Here is a 22,217-nt window from a genome sequence, read left to right as displayed (position 1 = left end):
TAGCAAATGTAATCTTCCTTAGAATATGCACAATGGGGCTACTTCCTATAACCTATAAGCATCTGTTAAAAAACTTGATAATTTGCCAGGTACCCAACAGTTCCTTGGTTTTAAATATTTACCTCATTTTAAAATAAACTCATGAACATGGATAGAGAGAGGAATACATATGTGATGAAGCAAAGTTCTGTAAAATCTTTGATAGCATCAAGCTAGTAGCTATATGAATGGTCTCTATAAAATTACTTGAACTTTAAGGTCTGTTTAAAAATTTTCATAATAAAATATTTTTTAAATTGGCTCATAAAAAGCAGCTCATACAAGGATGCTAAAACAAATGCAATTTACAATGTCTAGGTACTAAAGAAACAACTGAATTCACATAAATTATTAACACTGAAACGAAAACTAATAATCAAGCCCCAATATTGGAATGAATAGAAGCAAGAGAATAATTCTTGAGTACAACTCTTCATTTCTTTGTACACTCACTATCACAAACAAGTAAATGTAAACCTGCCCTCCAAACAGCATTACAATTATATCAAAATGTAAGCCCTGTTGTAAACCAGCCTTAGTATATATGCATTAATGTTGTTACAAACATAAAAACAATTTTTTAAAAAAATAAATGCAACTTGATTCTTGTACTTGGAGACATAAAGTTCCAGGATTAAGTTAAAACCCCCAAGCTAATGGTCCCAACAAAGTTCATGAGGACCAAATATGCAAGTATTTCAATTACCTCCTGGAATGAACTAATACCCCCCGTTTTTAAAAAATTCTTCTAAGAAAAAAGAGTTTTGTTGCTAGAAAGTGGGCATACAGAACAAAGCAGAAACTACAGCTACAACTACATATTAAGATTCTTAAATGACTAGCACAAAATCAGTATCTAAAGATTCAGGTGTTTATATTCCATTTACATAACAAAAAAGAAAAATACTAGGAACTGACTAATGAGGAATATGTACAAATTTATTTCCAGAAAATTATACAATACTTCTGAAGAACACAAAAAGGTAACTCAAAAATAAGAAGACAGGGGACTTCCCTGGCAGTCCAGTGGTTAAGACTCTTCGCTTCCAATGCAAGGGGCCTGGGTTCAATCCCTGGTCAGGGAACTAAGATACTGCATGACGCACGGCACGGCCAAAACATTAAAGAAAAAAAAAACAAAACAGGAAGACATTTTTTTTCTAGAAAGATGCCATATCATAAAGGCAATCCATCCTCCCTAAGTTGATAGTTTTAAGACCAATGGAACAAAACAGAAAATCTGGAAACAGATTTCAATATATATGGAAATTTAATAGGTGATAAAGGTGGTTATCTCAAATAGGTGAAGTAATGGACCTGTCAATAGATGGTGCTGGGAGATTTAGGTAGCCACTTGAAAATACAAAATAGGACCCATATCTCACAACACCCACCAAGACAAACTCTAAATGGAATAAAGATTTAAATGTAAAAAAAACACAAAAGCATAAACACATTGGAGGAAAACAGGCAAATTCCTTTATAAAAATAAACTTCTTAATGCTATTTAAAACAAACCTGTATATGGTAATAGTAATAAGCAAAGTCAAAAATAAAAATCTAGCAAAATATTTGCAACTCACATTACAGACTACTGGCTCCCAGAAATTAAAAAAATTTGATAAGAGCTTGATCAAATTGATTTAAAAATGTACAAAAACAGGGAATTCTCCGGCGGCCCAGTGGTTAGGACTCGCACTTCCACTGCAGGGGGCTTGTCTTCAATTCCTGGTCGGGGAACGAGGCTCCCACAAGGCACACGGCCCAAGAAAAATAAAAATAAAAATTTCTAAATTAAAAAAAAATTTTTAATGTACAAAAACAGAAATAGATCAAGATACAAAAAATGGTCAAAGAATATGACAAGTTCACAGAAAAGTACAAATGGCCCTTAAACATATGGAAAGATACTCAACTACTTTAATACACTATTTCTCCCTCACTGGCACAAATCCAAAATCTTGAAAACACATGATTACTGAGGCTACTTGGAAATAAGCACTCTCCACAGTATCGGTGAGAATGCAAAATGGTACAATCTGGTGTTACTTACCAAATAACAGAAATGACTTTACCTTTTCACTCAGCAATACCTTATCTAGGAATTTATTCTACTGCTATACACACAGATTTCTAATTAATACTGCAGCACATCTATTAACAACAGTAGTTTACAAATAATTCAAGTGTCCAATGACAGGACTTCAGAAATTAACAAGGATATATCCATACAACATTAGGAGTTGTTTAAAAAAAAAAAAAAAAACTCTGGGAAAATACACAGATATAGGGAGGAGAAGAAGACAAGTGGAGACTGGGTAAAAATGAGATTGTTCACTGTATAACCTTTTTCATATATTTTATTTTTCAAACTATACACAAAATAAAGCCATTTTTAAAAACTTAAGTTTTTACATTCTGTCCCTCATTTACAATTAAGGCTACATCACAGTATAGAAAAAATCTGCTGTTTCAAATATTAAAACACTGGTAAAATCATTAAAAATCACTGCATTGTACAGTAGTTAAAACAGCATGGTACAGGTGCAAAAATCTGATAAATGGAACAAAAAAGCCCAGAAACAGGACCAAGACATAAGAAATTAGCAAATGACTAAAAGGGCAGCACAAATCAGAAAAAATAATGGATTACAATGTTAAGACAACTGGTTAACTACTGTGAAAATCGACCTCATTATGCTGTACCATGCATCAAAACCTCAGATAAAGTTTTGAAAATATTACCCTGTAAAAAAGAAGCAGAAAATACAAGTGACTATTTACTAGATTTCTAAAAGACTTTTTAAGCCTAAAAACAATCAGAAATTGCAAAGGGGGAAAATATTTTGACTTAAAAGAAAAAAAAGATTCTGCATATCAAAAATCAAGCTACACACTTAAGAAAAGCCTCAGAAATAGAAAGAAAACACACACATTGTTCAACATCTGGCTCCAGTTCTTTTGGAATGAAGGGAGACAAAATAAACAAACGTTTATGCGTTTCTATAATTGAAAGTTTTGTGTTTTTTCACCATTCCGCATCAGTTTTGAGGCAGAGATAAAATGTTTTTCTGTATCAGTATTATTTCCTCTCTAGTGGGCTACTGATACCAAAAGTACCAATAATGAGACTGCAAACTTGGCAGGTCTAGCAGTTATGATTTCAACATAAAATTTCAGCCCTTAACCAAACATTCCGTAGATTTTGTTTATCTAATCTATATGAACAAGTCTTGTTTTAGCTCTTTTGTTTTTAATCAAATAAAGCTAGACTGCCTCACAAGCCTGCCACAAAAAACAATGACTCATTTTTGCAATAACCATAGGGAAGAGGGCATTATTCTACTGGCTTTCCCGACAGTCTAATTAATTAACATTAGGGTACATCTTAAGTACTTCATTTCAGGGAAGCAAAGGCACACCAGCAAGTATTCGGTTTACTCAACCCATTAGTAACTTGCTCTTACTTCAGTTCATCCAGATCTATTCATATGGTAACTTTAATTCTTTAACTAGATTTAAGGAATCCAGGAACTCTATCTAAAAATTAAAAAGGAAAAATACTGACCAATCAACACCTCCCAGATTTCACAGACAACCAACGCAGGAAGACAATTATTGGAAGTTCGTAGCAGTATATAACTCGCTCTGCTGTACTGCAGCTAGATCTTGCTCCCCAAGACCAGGAAGCTGCCCCATCTGGCCACATTATGGCAGAGGCAGCCATCACTATGGTACTGCAACAAGCACCGAGTATGGCTTGTGGTGTTTATAGTCAACTAAAGACACGTGGACAAGGCTGCAGTCCTGAAGTTCAAAGAATCAATGTTCAAGGTATTAAAATGCTTTAAATTTTTTTATATGGATAAGAAACAGTCACAGAAGATGAAGCAGGACTGGGGAGTATTCTTTTTTAAAATTATAAAATATACAAATATATTTCTTAAATATAGAAAAGTAGAAAATGGTACAATATACATCCCACCTACATTCAACATCTTGCCTTTTGTTTCATTATTTAAATAATAATTTTATTGGCTAAGCCATTTAAGTTACAGATATCATGTTATTTTAAACAAACAATATGTATCACCAAAAATTAAGGACACTGCCCTTCAAAACCACTATACCATTTATAATAATGCATCTCACACTACTTAAATTTCTCCAACCTAATCCAAATTACCTGTGAATTATTTCTTTGTTCAGCCTGCCTTCCACCTCTAGAAAATGTCTGATTTTTTTCCATCCAAGGTTTTTTCTGAGTTGCCTGGCAAGTTACATTGGACCAATTTACACCACCTGTAATAAATGAGATTTTAAAATATAAAGATGTCAAAACCTAAAGGGCCCCCTAACTTCAAGTACTGAAACTCAGTCACTATAAATGTAATACTGAAAAATTTTCCATAAACTTTAAGTGGTATTCCAGTTCTTAGTAATGTAAGTTGTCATCTTACAGAATACCTCTAGCTGGAATTTTCTCAATTTCATCAACAAAACTATACTTCAAATTAACTTGAATTTCCTTGGAAGATTTCTAATTTTTTTGCAGCATCAGCAAGCTTCATGCTTAAAAACAAAGCTGTGACATGGACAAAGAATAAAGTATAGCAAAAACACTATGCAGAAAGTAAGTACCTGCACATATAGATGATTCCACATGCTAAAAATAGAAACAAAAAAGACAATTATTTTCTGCTTAAGAGTAAACACCATATACCTTGCAAAACATTTCATAATTCCATCTAGTGTGAAGCATGCTTATTATAATCTTAGAAAAAATACTTCTCCATAAATGAGTATTCTTATATTAATAATAAAACATACAAAATACATTTTTAACCATCCTATTATTACGGGAATTGTTCATGAAAATAGATACTTCAGCTTTAGCAGAGGACACAAAGATAATACTGACACAGATGACTGATGAGGAAATCAAAGTAATGCCACATACACTGATGGTGCTAGAATCAGGATTTCTCAAAGCCCCAGCTGCAGGTTGGTTGTTGCTGTGTTTGGGACTGCAGTAGCCACTATCACTGTCAATGTCAGCTTCACTAGCCCCCTGCTCACTAGAGGATTCAGCAGTAGGGTGGGATGCTCTTCTCCTCCTGCCTTTGGCCTTCCAGAGCATTGTGGCAGAGCTCTCTGAGAGAGATTTGTTAGCGATGTCTGATGGGAAATCTGTAAGGCAAGGAAAGTGTGACAACTCTTTTTGAGGACAAGTTGATCAATTCTTGTTATCATTAAAATTGTAAGAAAACAAAGATACCTAACTTTGTAAATAGAGAAAACAGGTGAAAACTTTTGAAAAGATCATCAAAAGGTAAGCTGTTCCTGAGAAGTTGGTTTATAAAATGTGTTTAGTATGAAAAGAGAATATTTGTATAACTGAAATATTTGTATAATTAATATTACAGAATAATTAAAACAAACCACCATTACCCATTTTAAGAAATAGAACATCACCAATCCTTTGAAGTCCACTGCATGCCTCCTCCACCACTGCATTCTCTTTCTCCCTCAGAGGTCGCCACTATTCCGAATTGTGTTTACCATTCCTTCACTTTTTAAACTAGATTTACCAAGGATTTTTTTTTTTTAAAAGATGATGTTGGGGGTAGGAGTTTATTAATTAATTTATTTATTTTTGCTGTGTTGGCTCTTCGTTTCTGTGCGAGGGCTATCTCTAGTTGTGGCAAGCGGGGGCCACTCTTCATCGCAGTGCGCGGGCCTCTCACTGTCGTGGCCTCTCTTGTTGCAGAGCACAGGCTCCAGATGCGGAGGCTCAGTAGTCGTGGCTCACAGGCCTAGCCGCTCCGCGGCATGTGGGATCCTCCCAGACCAGGGCTCGAACCCGTGTCCCCTGCATTGGCAGGCAGATTCTCAACCACTGCGCCACCAGGGAAGCCCCACCAAGGATTTTTGTATTCCAAAAACATAAATCATATACTTTTGCAGTTTTAGCTTTATTAAAATGAAATCATACTGTCCATATTCTTCTGTGACTTGCTTCCCCCTGCTGCTACCTCCTCCCCCAAACAGTGACTGGTTTTGAGATTCTGATGCATATGGCTGTAATTCATTAAGGTCACTGGAATCTACAATGTCTGTGTATGAATATACCAAGATGCATTTATCCTTTGTACCACTGGTGGGACACCTGGGTTGTTTTGGGGTTTTGCTATTAACAACAATACTGCTGTAAACATTCTTATATAGACATATAAACGTGTGTGTGTGCATGTGACGTTTCTCTAAGATAATTGCTGCTAGGCCTTAGGGGATACACATAATATTCAACTTTGCTTGGTAATGCCAAATCATTTTCGAAGGTGGTTAAAACAGTTTACACTCTAACAGCAAGATATATATATCCCCACTGATGCACATATTCACCAAATACTTGACACTGTCCTCTAGGCTATAATTTTTGCCAATTATTGGGTATAAAAAGATGGCTGATTGTGGGTTTTAATTTGCATTTTTCTGCTTAATAACGAGATTGAGAATCTTTTCTCATGGTGTTAGCCACTCACGTTTTCCTTTCTGTAAACTACTTGTTAATTTTACTTTTGGTTTGTTTGACTTCTGCCTATTTTTCTACTAAGTTGCCTGTTTCTCATTTTTGTATTTCACAAATTGTAATTACAAGACATTAAAAAACCTCTTACAATCTCCTAACCTATCACAAATATTCTTTTTTCCACAAGGCTTTTTTCACATACAATTTTTTCCATATATAATTTTTATACAGAATCAATATAATTTTTGAGTTGCACTGTTTAATATCATATATATGTTCTTCATTAATTATAATATATGAAGGCCCCATATTATTCCACTGAGTGGATGTCCTGGAGACTTCTTTTGACTTGTTGCCCATTACTGGACATTGAGAAGTTTTCAGTGTTTTTTTTTTTTTGGTGCTGCTGCAGTGTACACACCTTTAATCAAACAGTTCCTTTTCTTTCTAGGGGGAGATTCCATTTGGATACATTCACCTGAGTAGGACAACTGGGTCCAAATATTCCTATAGTTCTACCAAACTGTTTCAGCCCCTTGGCAGCACTGCATTCCAGGGGCCCTGAGCACAGGTGGGATCATTTTCTTATTGATTCCTATAAATTCTTTATATGTCTTCACATTAATCCTTTGTCAGTTTCATGCATGGTAAAAATCTTTTCCAAGATTTGTGCTTTGTTCTTTCACTCACGCTTGATAAACAGAAATTCTTAATTTTAGAAATAGTTCTCTCCATGCAATCATAAAGATACCTGCCTATATTTTCTACTACATGTGGTTTTCCCATTTAAGCCCTTAATCCATCTGGAATAGATTTGCATGATGTATATGTTAGGGGTCTGTGATGCTATCTTTGTCATTTTCCTTATATGTGTTTCCACACATATGAGTCTGTTTCTGAGCTCTCTGTTCTGTTTGATTTCCACATACTGAATTTTATGTACTATATTTTTGTATAAGCCTATAAAAAATAAAATGGCTTAACAGATCTTGATATCTAGAGGAAAAGTTATTTTCCAGGGATGTCTTGGCCAGTGCTCCTTTATTTTAGAATTAGTGCTCCTTTATTTCAGACCAGTGCTCCTTTATTTTAGAATTAGTTTGTCAAGTTCCAAAAAAATCCCCATTGGAATTTTTTTTTAAATAAATTTATTTATTTTATTTTTGGCTGCGTTGGGTCTTTGTTGCTGTGTGCAGGCTTTCTCTAGTTGTGGTGAGCAGGGGCTACTCTTCGTTGTAGTGCACGGGCTTCTCACAGCGGTGACTTCTCTCATTGCGGAGCATGGGCCCTAGGCGCGTGGGCTTCAGCAGTTGCAGCTAGAGGGCTCAGTAGTTGCGGCTTGTGGGCTCTAGAGCGCAGGATCAGTAGTTGTGGCACATGGGCTTAGTTGCTCCGTGGCATGGGGGATCTTCCCGGACCAAGGCTTGAACCTGTGTCTCCTGCATTGGCAGGCGGATTCTTAACCACTGCACCAGCAGGGAAGCCCACCATAGGAATTTTGATTAGAACTGAATTGAATCTATAGACTTAGGGGGAAAATGCCATTTGCAACATCAAATCATCCTGAATGAGCATGCTATTTATTTTTTTAAATGTCCTATAATAAAGTTACAGCTTTCTGCATCAATGTCTTATTATCTTTTGTCAGATTTATGCCAGAAACTGTATTTTTGTTGCTATTGTAAATAATATCTTTTCTTAAATTTTGTTTGTTGGCAGCACACTGAAATGCAATTAACTTTTGTATATTATCTTATATCTAGCCATGTTACTAAACTCTTAAATAATATGAGCTTGTGTTCAAGAGTAAAAATTTTTACAAATTCCTTTAAAATTTTCATTCTACATATAGTTGATACCAATTAATCCTGGTAACTTAAAAACAAACTAAAGAATAAGAATACTGATAGAAGGTATAATCTTCTACTCAAATTATATCTTCATCTTTTCACTTTCTAATTCTTGTGCTTCAGAAGGCTGTCTTTGTGGACACTTAATGAGCAAACCAAAGACGTTAGGATAAATTTTTAAAGCAGTTCCAGGGTTCAAAGCATGGAGAAATGGGTCACTATGTCTAGGAACAACCAAAACATAGAAAATTTTGTCATATATTACCTTGTGACTCTTTTCCATAGCCACTCCAACCATTTGTCAGTCTGTAAACCTCATCGCTTTATGCCCTACAAATCACACAATGACTGCACTATCAGCAAGATTGTTTTTTAACTGATTCCCAAATCCTTTCTTGCTCCTAACAGACCTAAGCAATTGTAAAAGGAAACTGAATAGACGTCCAACAGAAAAGGTACAGTCCAAATGAAAGAATGTATGTGCCACCTAATTCATTTTAAGCCAGACAGCATTTTTGTGAAAACTATAGGGGGTAAAAAGCAAATATGCCTTTGAAAAGATCTAATTCCTAACCTTGGATCATAAATAAGAATTTCTTTAATCACAATGGGTGTAGAGTAGAAGACAGCCATCTACTCTATAGCTATTAGGCTGAGACCATAGATACAAAATGAAATTTCACAATATAAACTGGAAAATAGAAAGAATATTTTAAGACTATTTATTAATTCTTATCTATTACCAGGATAAAGCTTTGTAATTTAATGCTATACAGTCCTCTAAAACACTTTTGACAAAATGATATCCAACTAGTCCAAAATTTTTACTTATTTGAGGATATAGGTATCACTCATACATATGGTTCAGATCTACGCTAAAATACAGTGCAGAAAACTTGGTAACTTCTTCTATAAAGATATTATAGGATGTTAGGATGTTTTTAAAAGGATTTTAATCTAGTTATAAAACACATACAATTCTGATTTCTACCAAAATGAGTCCCTCAAATTTCTACAATGTCTGCAAAATTCCATCTCTGACTTCTGAACTGCTCCACTACTATAAGGGGATAAGGAAACAACAAATGCTGCCCAAAATTGTACATAAGCCAGCATGCAAGCTGAAAGAACATTAAGGACATGGACTGTTTTATCCTTCCTAGAGAATTTCACAAAGTGGCAGGATAAACGGATGAAAGCCTAGAATCCTAAAAAGTGGTAGAGTCCACGGAGTTCCCTGGTGGCCTACTGGTTAGGATTTGGAGCTTTCACTGTGGAGGCTCGGGTTCGATCCCTGCTGGGGGAACCATCCTGCTTGCTTTGCAGCATGGCCGAAATACAAAAAAAAAAAAGTGGTAGAGTCCACAATTATAAAGTCAATGCATGACAACAGATGAAAATCAGTGATGTATACAGACATAGAGAACAGACTTGTGGTTGCCAAGGGGAAAGAGGGATGCAGGAGGGATGGATGGGGAGTTTGGGATTAGTAGATGCAAGCTATTATATATAGAATGGATAAACAACAAGGTCCTACTGTATAGCACAAGAAACTATATTCAGTATCCTGTGATAAACCATAATGGAAAAGAAAACAAAAAAGGATGTATATGTATATATAACTGAATCACTTTGCTGCACAGCAGAAATTAACACAACATTGTAAATCAACTATACTTCAATAAAATAATTTTTTTTTTTTTTTGGCCTTGCCATGTAGCATGCGGGATCCCCAACCAGGGGTCAAACCCATACCGCCTGAAGTGGAAGCGTAGAACCCTAACCACTGGACCACCAAGGAATTCCCTCAATAAAATAAATTTTTTTAAAAACCTATAATGTATATACGTAAGAAATCTTGCCTTACCAGTTTGCTGTGAAGCATCTACCAGTAGCACAATTTTTGATCGGTTATCAGGACCTGCTGCATTTGTCTCTTTCTGAGTAGCTACATTTTTCACCAGTGGCCTTTTGCTTTTTATGTGCTGTTGTAAAAGCTGTTGCTGATTGAAGTAAAAAAAAAAAAAAAAAAAACTTAAGATCTTATTCAGTGTACTAAACATTATAAAATACACATCCTTTATAAAAGATACTTAAATGTAGGCTACAAATTAGTGACTCCCAACCCATGAGGAAACAGGGTTACTGTGTTAGGATTTCATGAAATTATCTGCAGCCAATGATAACAGGGTAAATAATGTATTATACACACATTTATATACTATTTTCAAATAACCATTAATACTACTATAATAAAATATAAATTCATTTTATTTGCATTTTTAGTTTTCTCAATGAATATCTAATAATAAGAGTATAATCATGTCAAATTAGGGGTTGCAAATTTTTATTTAAAAGGGTAATAAAAAGGATGGTAACTTATCCAAAAGCGAAATTTTGGCAATGAATTACAAAAGAAATTTCTGCTTTAGAGTTTAAAAAGAAAATATTAAAAAGCTGATCCTTTCCTTCATTTTTAAAAATATGGGTATTCATCACTTAATAGCAATTTATACAATAGAACTCCAAATTTGACTTCTTAGATTCAAGCGCTGGAAATGCACTCTGAGAAATCATGTTACTTCAAACTCTGAAAGTTATATACTATTGTCTTCTTTTCATTCTCAGAGTTCCCAAAAGGATTTCCCTTGATCCAGAATGTTTCCATGAACAAAGACTAAAATGCTTTTCAAAGCAACTTCTGCTGCTTGTTTGTATTTTAATCTGTAAAAAGTATGCCAGAAGATAGCAAAGACTTTTCACTGAAGAGGCTAGGCTAATGGAATCTAGGAAAGCATCAACTCCTTGACAATAAGTCATAAAATGCATCTAATCCCTCTGCCTTCTATTAGCTCAAAAGTGCTGAAAAGAAACATGGTTTTTCTTCTTATTTGCTTTGATATTATGGCCTCAATAGAAAAGTAACCTTTTAGTTAAGAAACAGTCACCTAGAATTAACCTTAATCCTCCTGTGATTTCAAGGCCTTTGTGTCTTTTTTTTTTAATTTAGTCAAAGGCTGGTGCTGACAAAAGGTCATTTCACATATTTATCTTTAATTTTCTTTAGCCCTAGGAGACCTTGTATTCACATAATAAAGCATCCCTTGAATAACAAAGTGCTATTCCTACTAAAAATTGACAGAATAGAAACAATGAAGTTGAAGAGACAAATGTTCTTTTCCATAGTATCTCCTGCTTATTTCTGAAGACTGCAATGTCTTGATGTGCATTAGCCACTCAACACTGCTAGCAAAGGATCCAAACTAATCACTTATTAAAATTGGTGTCACTATGCAATTTTTATCACTAAATTAAAATACTTTGGAAATATCTGTGCATTATGCTTATGTAAACTCTCTGAAGGAACTGGAAGATGACTGTAAATCATATCACCATTTAAGAATGAGGGACAAAAGTAATGGAAAAAAATTATTTTACAAATGCTACACCATTGACTGTTTTTTAAAAGGTAAATTCAGGATTAAAAGCTAATCAAAAAAAAAAAAACAAAAAAAAAAAAAAAAAAAAAAAAAAAAAAAAAAAAAAAAAGCTAATCAATACAAGTAGCAAATTACTTATACTATTACTAACAAGAGAAATATCAAACACAAAAGCCAATCAAATTCGGTCACTTACTTTTGGTACCACTGGTCCTCTATTACTGTTTCTGTTTCGATGACCAGATAACGGGAAGACCTGTCCAAGCTGATTTGGACGCTCAGTGCATTCTGCAGTTATAGTATTGACAGTATTTGCAGCCTGAAAAGTGTTGGAGTAAGGTGCAGGAAAAGGATGATAGAAACCCATAACTTGGGCACATGGTGCTGGCATCAGCTGATAATATGTATACTCTGTAGAAACAGGTGGCTGAGCAGATATAATGGGGTAAGCAAGGTATGGTCCAGCAGGGTTTGGATTAGGCTGTTGCCATCGTATATCATTGTTATATAATGGAAACTGCCTGTAAAACCAAATCAAAAAAGAACAAATCTATTGACATGTATGTCTAAAAGTAATGCTAAAGCAAAATCTCAACGTATTTTAGTAAAAGAAAAAAACAGTACAAAATAGTAGCCTCATAATAATTCTGAAAAAGAGATAAAATTACCATTTTATAAACTTCCTTGCTATAACTAGAGATTTTTATGTACATGTAATAACAATTTAAATTGACAGTAAAAAGGAACTCAACCTGATAGCTTACTGCATTCCAAAATTTAAAAATTTTGGTACGGACCTTTCTTATTTGTAACTCTCCCCTCAACCTCCTCAAGGTATTTCTGCCTAAAAGTTAAAACACCTAGTTGCTCCATCTGCCACTAAAGGCAGTCCAAAGTTCCCATCCAATGGTAACAACTGTGACAGTCTTCTGCAAAAAGCAGGGTAAGGTGATCATTGTGTAAGGTGATCTTTACAACGGGTGTTTGATTCTTCCACCTCCCATTCTTTAGCTCAGGCCCACAGCCTCCTACTCCTCTACCATACTCCCCTAACCACCTGGCCAAGTCCGGCTCTTTCCCTGGCTCCCCTCCTTGGCAATGGAAGCAGGCACCCGGTCCAAGGGAAAGAAGAGAAGAAAAAGGCAAGCTTGTTCACTACCATCTACCTCCAGCATTAGAGTTCTCGTAGTGCAATCCCTTCCTATAAAGCACCAGTCCTTCCTGTCTCAGCAGTTCTTGCAGACAGTTGCTGCTGACAAATGAGGGGTCATAGGGGGCTGGAGTACAGAGCTTTTCCTCAGGGAAAAATATTCCCTGCCATAATTCTAAAAATAGTTTCAAATAATCTGATGGCTGGCTTACTCATGAATTCTCAAAGATTATTTGGTAAGGTAAGAAAAATTAAATTTATCATACTGTACACTTGGCCACTTTGTCAAATACAGAATAGTATTTTTAATCTAGTTTACAAATCACTTCAAACATAATCCAATATAGGTCAAAGATTTTTAACACAATGTTAACTTGACTCAATTGAGAAGGCTCCTTTAGCTTCTACTGTTTGCCTAATGCCCAAAACTATTAAGAGTTTTAGACTATTAACTTGAATATTTAATATCTGAGACAGTATTTAGTGATCTGTTATCTCATACATCCAGAATTTCTCAAAGAATATGCCTGGGCACACTAGTGTGCCCCAATGGTTATAGACGTGTGGAAATATTGATTGCCTTAGCCCTCAGGGGTGGCTGGGCAAAGGCTAGAGTCTAGTTGCCTCATCCATTTATCCCAGAGTGCTGGAGTAGTACAATTTTTTGTATGTGATATAACTTGAAAGAGGCTGAAAGTACTTTTATACAGCAATAAAATGAAATACACCAATGAAATGCTAATCATTCAGACAGGATAAGCAGGGTTAGAAAGGCTATCATGACTATCACAAGGTACACCCTAAACACTAGGTCACACATTATCTGAACTGTAAGCATTTTGCTACATCACCCTGTGACTACAGCACAGAAGCTAAATTTAAACTACATTCAGAGTAGTTTACATATATATGCTAACTAGACACAAAAGCTTCAAAGTTAAGGGCTACCCCTTGATATATCCTTCTTATGCCAGACTGTCTTGGCAATTATGATTAGATGCCTATCCTCAAAAAAGGATTTTTGTTCACCTCTTTCTGAATAATTCATTCCTCCCTTTGAGTCAATTTACTTCAAACAAATTTCAATGACTTATTATAGGAGACACATACAAAGAACTCCATTTTCTCTTAGAAAGAATGAGAAAATAACAATAATCCATGTTAACAATTTTTAAATTTCTACATCATTTGGTTTTATTTACTCCTCTTAGAAAACAGAGAAATGGTTAATGTTTAAAAGTTACAAAAGAAAAAATTAAAAAGTATCCTTTGCCAACTTCTATATTTCCCTACCCCTTTCTTCCCCCACCAAAAGAAAATAATAGTAAACAAATTACCTATTGGACTGGTTTTCCTGAACAAATGGATAACAAGTAATCAGGTAGCTGGGAATTGGAGTTGGTTCTACACCAGAAACACTGCCGTTATCATTTGGGAGTGCCATAGGGATCATAAATGTATCAGGATTCTTCTTCTGGGGAATAAATGGTTCTACCTCAGCTGACAGCTTGACATTCTTCAAAGAGAAAGTGAAACACATTACTAACAAACGAACAAAAATTTAAATATACAAGTTCACAATTTAACAATAAAAGAGACAGTCTTTACAAACAGTAATTAGGTCTCTAATGTCACAAGACATTCAAAGGAATAGCAAGGTCAAATTAAAATAATTAAATATGATTACGTTATTTAGACAAAGCCATCAAATAGGAGAAAAGTTATCAAAGGTTACTAGATTTAAATGAAGTCATTTCTTACATAACCAAAGCTGTTAAAACAATCAAGAATACAAGGAAGTTGTACTTCACAGTCCAAAAATAAAGCTGGTAGTAAAAAAAAAACTAGCTCTTCAGACAAAACAATGTGTTTTTAACTAATTTTGTTAGGGGAAAAAAAATCACTGAACAGAGTTCTGAAGGATAATTACTTTATATTTGTTTGAATAGTCTAAAAAATAGTCTATTTCTGTCCATCTCAGGAAATTAGATTAGTATGGTTAAATTAAAAGGAAGGAAAATGTCTACAATAAATGGAAAAAAAAATAAGGGAGAAAAACTTTTGCCTCACAGTTAAACTGGGAAAAAAATGAGTACTTCAGCTTCCCAGTAGACAAGCTGAGTAAACTAAAGTAATCCAGTCTATGTACTCCATTTTAGTTTATTTTGTATCTTTCCTTATAAATCTATAGAGATTTAACAGACATAATAAACTACCATACTAAGGATGCACAAGTTGGTGACAAAACTATAAAGAAAAGTAAATAAGAGCCATGGAAATTAGGATAGGAATTACTCTTAGGAAAGAGGGAGCTGTGATTAGGAAGAGGCACCTGTACAGTTTCTGGGGTACCCGGCAAAGTTCTATATCCTAACTTGGGTGATACAAGGTATTCATCCAATAATTCATTTAGCTGTACACTGGTTTTATGCAGTTTTCTTTCTATATTTGTTATATTTAACAAATTTTTAAAATTTAATTATACAAAGAAATAATCTATAGGCACATTCTGTAAAAGCAGAATGTTTAAAACCACAAACATGACAATCTAAAAAGATATTAAACACTTCTTAGCAAAACCAGTAAGTGGAATGCAGTCCAATTTTTCAACAACTCAAATCAACTACCTGAAAGCAATAGCCCTAACCAGAACTTTTTCCCCACTAGGATGGCATTCAGTAGAAACTCCCATCAAGGCATATTTCTCAGAATAAATTTCCTGCATGTTTCTCACAAAAGTAATCAGTAGCAAATCCAAGAAAATCTAAAGAAAAGACTTGATATGCTAAATATAGAGCCTTTTTCAGAAAAACTGTTCTCCAAAGAGTCCACTGTAAATATTCAGCAACATGTGTCTGGGGGAAGAAATCTGAACTATATAGCAGTATCAATTCAATATCCTTCCTCCCCACCTGATTTAACTTTGAAGTCTACTTCTGTACTACTAACCAAATCTGAAGTTGATAACGTCATTGAACTCACAAATATCTGTGAACTGGAGCTGGTTTCTTGAATTTCAACACAAGAGGCAAAAACAAATGTTAACAGTGTAATAAGTCAGTGATTGTCACTGTGATAGTCAACATGATTCAAAACTTATTTACATAAGGTATAAAATATCAACCTTTGAACATGAGAACCTGAACAGTTTTATAAATCTGGACTAGAAGACACTAGGATTTTTTTTTAATGCAAGGTATGTGGTTATATTAAATTCTCAGCCCAATATGAGAAAAAGGAATAATACTAATATAAAGAAATAATTTAAAAATAACTTTTCCTGATCCCCCCAAGTAATACCAACTCATAAATTACCTTGGTAACAACAAATTCAAATTCTTGCTCAAGTCAAAAGGTGCAGGGAATTCCCTGGCAGTCCAATGGTTAGGACTCCACTTCCACTGCAGGGGGCACAGGTTCCATCCCTGGTCAGGGAACAAAGATCCCACAAGCCAGGTGGCGTGGTGGGGAGGGGAGACAGTGCCACAAATTTTTTATGCCTAGTCTCATTTGTACTCTATACGTTTTATGACTTTAGGCAACCCACTATTCAAAAAGTGTCATGCATAATTTATAACTAATATCTGCACATATACACAGTATAGGTCCTTAAAAATTAAAGTCTGTATTGGTTTCTATTCTAAGTGCAATTCTAGATATTGGCATTCAACAATAAAACTCACAATGAAACGATCCTTTGTTTTTAGCAAAAAAGAGAAGCTGCTGTAGTCAACAGCTGCACAAACAGAAGATGTCACTAGTAGGAACAGACTGGCAAACTTTCTCCTATAGTTACAACTCCGTATGGTATTCTAAGTTGTTTATTGTGACTTTGGGGCCTTCAGTGTCATACATCAAAATGCAGCCTCAGTTGTTCTCAGGCCTGAAAAGTAAAGATCCCAAACTATTTTTTAAAATCCATATAATAAAGCCCATAGAGACAATATGTTAAGCAAGCAACAAATTCTGGCAATATTTCAATTATATTAGCATAGAGATCAAAGGAAAAAATGTCTTAACATAGTGGACAACAAAATGTTATGAAAAAATTAGACTAGTTACTTCATACAATGATATGTCTCAGTATGAATTTCTGTTTAGTCTCTCTACTTTTGCCATGATCTGTTTTTCAGAAATCAAAAATTTTATAGAATATTTTTGTTTCCTTAAATAAAATATAAATATGAAAGAAGTCTAAACACAGAACAAAATCTATTCCTGTACTACTCTTTGTTAAAAAAAAAACTACACAATAAAATTATCTTTATCTTTCAGAAATTATTTCAGAATTTTCCAAATTAATGAAAAATCATAATCCCAGAAACCTGTTTTTGAAAAAAAAAAAAAACTTAAGCTGTTTCACATTCATTTAAAATTCTGCATATAGTAAAACAAACATCAATAAATCTTCTTTGATGTGAATAATCTAGAAAACCCAAGAATTTATCAGAACAAAAAACTATAAAAACCGTACTTAAAAGTTTATTAAACAAACGCATTCAGATCACTGAGAGCCTATATATAATTCAACAAACATGCAATGAGTTCATGTTCTGAAGAGAGCACCACACGAGGCTGGTTTAGGGAAAATGGGCAAACATTACTACGAAGCACATGTCAACAGAAAATGCATACTAAACTCCTCTGAGACAGAACATTCAGAAGAGTGCAAATAATTTTCCCAAATTAAGCAACAGAAAAAAGACACTCACTTGAAATCAAAACTGAAGTAGAACATAGTAAGGCATGCTCCCACAGTGAATTGTCAGTATGTACTACACACCTAGAGAAAAAATATGACCATGGAAACCCTCCACATTCTTCCTATGTTAAGGTAAATATGATATATCAAACATTAAGATGTTTTACATATCATGGCCAAAGATAAAATGTCTTCTGAAGGAAAAAATGCTTCAGAGATACCTGCTGGCTTTATTGTTTTCTGGTTGGAATGTTTTATACTGAAAGTAAACCACTTGCCAAAACAAATCACAGTAGTTATACATATGAGTTCTGCCAAGACTTTAGAAAATATTGAAAAAAAAATAGCGTTTACCTTAGACTCTGACCATTTGCTTTCCTATCCATACATTTTCCCCCTTTTCTTAAAATAGACCACATTTAATCCTGTTAAAGTCTGGTGGTACTTTTCTAACATCCAACTTTCTAAATTTAATACTAGTTTTTGGAAGATCTAATTAATTAATTCCTGCTTTTACATTTTTTTTCTCTCTTTCTTTGAGGGGTTTTCCCCCAAACTTCTTGCCTTGGATGCTTAATTTTTAATTTCCTTTTAAAATGTTGAATCATGAAAACATTTATGACTATGCATTTGCCTCAGAGTAAGCTTCAGCCACATCCCATACATTGTCATATGTAATATTTTATTACTTTTTCAAAAAACTAAAATTCTACTTTATATTTCCTCTTTGATTTAAAAGCTTAGGGGAAAATGCCTTTTAAAATTTCTAAATGGTATTTTCACTAAATGAGCATTATTTACCTTCTTTTTTATTACAAAAGTTTTATTTTTAAAATCTGTTAAGACAATCATTTACTTAAATCTATAAAAGCTAACTGTAAGTACTGCTGAATAATAAACATTTTAGAGTAACTTATCTAGAATATATTTAGTTTGCAGTGCTGATATTATTTGAAGTTTATAAATTATTTAAAGAAAAAAATTATAAACCAAATAATTTTATATATTTATTGGTGAACAGCACTTTGCATGAAGCCATATGCATTTATTACACATTTGCTTTTCTAAGAATTAAAGACATCAGTGATCAATAATTTTGTAAATTATTTTAAAAGAACTTATCTAACATTAATGTACTAAATATCAAGCCAATGTTCAAATTATTTGATAATACAAGAGATAGTAAACCTCAAGTGTTCTGTCACTTCTAAGGTTATTGTTTATTTTTTTAAAAATCTCAAAACACTGTCCTAAATTTACTAAAAATAGAAACACTAAGACTTTATAAACAAAATGAACTCCATGATTTATGCTTCACATCCCTTTATACCAGCTTGTTTTCCCTTAAGAACAACAACAAAAATGCACAATACCAAATAGTTCTTAGAACTAACTGTGGCAATTAAAATTAAGCTACTTGTTTTGATTTAATATAGTCTTGCTAAAAGAGAATACTCCTGAGACTCTCTTCTGGTTATAACATTCTTTCAAATAGTCATTACTACAATTAAGACTATCAGCTAGCATGTATTCCCAGTAACTTACTTTTTATAATTTCGATCAACGCACACACAATTTATCCTTTTATACAAAGATTTTATATTTTTTTTAAAAAAGAGGTAATTCAACAACAGCAACATGAATGCCTTCAGGCAAAACATGCTGAGTTACACTTGTGCAATACTCCAAGGATTTCGCTTAGATTAAGACAAAATGCAGAAAGTGTGTATTAGTACTATTTTGTAAAAATCAAACTTCTATGAATTGCTAACCACTACAATATTATAAGTTTTAATGCTGTAGACATTCCCAGAAATTCTGAACATAAACCAACACTGGTTTAAAATGAAAAAAAATAAATGTTTTGTGAGAAAAAATGGGAATTCACATATGGCATCTGTTTTTAATGACTTTTACCTATTAAATTCACTTCGTTATTAAAAATATAAAAGTACATTCCAAATAACTTGGAAAAGCCATTGCATTACTCAATGGTATAGTGAAAACAATCAAGAACTCCACAAAGTGGACAAATCTCAGTTCTATCCCCTAATCTACCATGAAATGAATGGTTCTGTGCCTTTTTTCAATGATGAATATGAGCATATGATGAAAATAATGGAGTCTTGCCCCAGAAAAGTGCTAATTAAAACGAAGGAGACTCCTTCCAGGTCATCCATGGACCCCTGAATTAACTGCCTACAGCACGAACTAGGCATCACTTCCTGGGGTCTCAGCTTCCTGTGAGCATGTGTGGGGGAAAAGGGGGATTGATTCAAATTATTCTCTCATTTAAGGTTAGGCTAAGGGAAGAGGCAAGAGGTATTGGAGGGGGAAAAAAAAGAAAAATTCTTCAACGGAAAACCTACATTTATGATTTTTTTCTGAACCTTAAATTTCTACAAGATTTTAATAGGTTGTGGACTTTAGAAAGATACAGGATGAAAGATGAAGAGGCTCTCTAAATAATTTGCTCATAGCACTTGCTGTTAAGATAATCACACACAAATAACTATGCTAAGGGTTACCATCTAAATAGTTCATTACATTTCCTCTGGGATGAAGGGAACCATCAGTATACATATGGCAGCATTACTAGTTACAGTTCTGTCATCACAGAGAACGACCAAAATGTTTAACCCTTTCATTAGTGACATACATACAAAAAAATCATTCAAGAAAATTTCCTATTCACTTGTCAGGCTTTGAAATCTCAGACATTTTTGATAGATACCTTGAAAAATTGTTTTTCATTAAATTGGATATAGAGTTGTATATAAAATATCCTGGGTCACAGAAAAGCCTGTGTGTATTTGCCAAGGGGCCCCAATCAATTTTGCTTCGGTAAATACACATATTGTTTCATAAAACTCATTTGTGTTTTCAGAGGCATATTCACATAAAGCTTTTTTTAAATAAAGATTTTGTTAAAAAATATATATTTATCTACACACACACACACACACACACACACAACCAGGAGGCTGCTCTTTGCCTGCTAAAAGAGCCCGATTTAAAATCAGAACTGGCTCTCACTAGCTACATATATACAGATACAGGAATTTGGGAAATCTTGTCTCATTATTCAGGTGTTAATTATCCATTTGTAAAGCAATTAGGCAAATCCCTAGTCTCTCTTTTTCCTTCATCTATTTGCCTAGTTCATCACTGGGCAAGGCCTTCAACTGAAGAGGGGAATGGAGAGTGAGTAAACTTAGATTTCATCAAATTAAATCGTTTCATAGAGATCTCAGGATGGAAAATACCGAAACTTCTGTGGGGGAAGAAAACTATTATTTTAGATTATTTTTTTAACACTATCACCATCCCAGCCTCCCAGCACCTACTGGCTTGGATAATCAATAATTTGATGCAGCTGAAAACACTAATAGGATTGCTTTGTGAAAATGAAAACGGGCTCGGAAATGAATTCGCGCTTCGGTCCTACACCTTTAAAATATAATATCGACTTTTAAAAAACACTTATTTTTGCGAAATAGTTGGCTAGAAGGGCAAAGGGAAACCGTAGTATTTCATATCTAAAAGGGAAGACTTCCCTAAAACCACTGCAAAAACAATGCTTCGCTCAAGGAAACGTAGATCTTAAAAAGCCCATAACCCGCCCCCCGCCTTCGTCTGTAATTATCACACATTCTCTGGCAGTTTTTCTAAGTGAGAAGCCTTCAAAAGCCTTTCCACCTTGAAAACACATTCCAGAACTGAAGGGAAGGGAAGGGGGGGGGGAGGTGGTATTCTCTGGAAGTTATAAACCCTCTCTCGGGAGAGCACGGACAACTTGGGAGTCTTCTGGCCCCTTTCACCAAGCCAGGGAGGAAGGGCAAAAGCGAGTCCCCAGCCCGGGGGAAACGGGGCTGGAAAAACCCCCAAGCTCGAGACAGCAGCTGGAACAATGCAGGAGAGTGGGGCGCCGCCAGGCTCCCGGGGAAAGGAGGTCTGCGCCAGCAAAAACCCGAAGACTCCGGCCGTCCGGGCCCACGCTCGGAGGCCAGGGCCCACCCGGGAGGAAGCAGCGACCCCCAGCTCCCGGCCCGGCCAACCCGGCCCAAGCCCGCGTACCTGGTCTGCGGGGGCTCGGTCCATGGCGCCTGCAGCCGCAACGGTCCCGCGTTAGTCGGTGTCGAGAGCGCCTCGGGCCGCTTTCTCCATGGCCCCCCGCTCGGGTCGAGACCGGGCTCCAGACCTATCTAGCTGGCGCCGACACAGAGTCCGGCTACGCCACTGGCCGAGGAGGTGGCTCCAGCTCCGGGAGGAGGAGGCGGCGGCAGCCTCGGGGAGGGATCATCTGGGACGGAAGCCGAGGAGGGCCCAAATAGGAGAAAGCCGTAGGCGGAAATGGCGGTGCGCAAAAGGGAAAGAAGGGGGAGGAGACCGAGGTGGGCAGTGGGAGGAGTGATCGCAGGCGGCCTGAGCTGGCAGGAACCGAGCCCGAGCTGGCTGATCCGGATGCTGAGGCCAGGTGGAGATTCTCAGGAGCAAGTGCCCT

The 22,217-nt window shown here is 35.3% G+C and overlaps 1 protein-coding gene across 1 annotated transcript in view; it reads right to left on the bottom strand.

Moving 5' to 3' along the window:
- The window catches only part of SECISBP2L (SECIS binding protein 2 like), a 63,549-nt gene extending 41,565 nt beyond the window's left edge, over positions 1–21,984 (bottom strand). Inside the window, exons 1-7 of the mRNA XM_081229390.1 lie at positions 21,791–21,984; positions 14,349–14,527; positions 12,058–12,382; positions 10,289–10,424; positions 5,000–5,229; positions 4,681–4,705; positions 4,226–4,341 (exon numbers count right to left, since the gene is read on the bottom strand). Of these exons, the coding sequence (XP_081085516.1) occupies positions 4,226–4,341; positions 4,681–4,705; positions 5,000–5,229; positions 10,289–10,424; positions 12,058–12,382; positions 14,349–14,527; positions 21,791–21,814 (1,035 nt within the window). The 5' untranslated portion in view covers positions 21,815–21,984. The remainder of the gene's footprint in view (positions 1–4,225; positions 4,342–4,680; positions 4,706–4,999; positions 5,230–10,288; positions 10,425–12,057; positions 12,383–14,348; positions 14,528–21,790) is intronic.
- Positions 21,985–22,217: the final 233 nt, after the last annotated feature.

This window comes from Mesoplodon bidens (assembly GCF_964165515.1).
Source record: "Mesoplodon bidens genome assembly, chromosome: 3".
Taxonomy (NCBI): Eukaryota; Metazoa; Chordata; class Mammalia; order Artiodactyla; family Ziphiidae; genus Mesoplodon; species Mesoplodon bidens.
The sequence above is the reverse complement of the archived record's forward strand: the minus strand, read 5'-3'. Positions and strand labels throughout refer to the sequence as shown.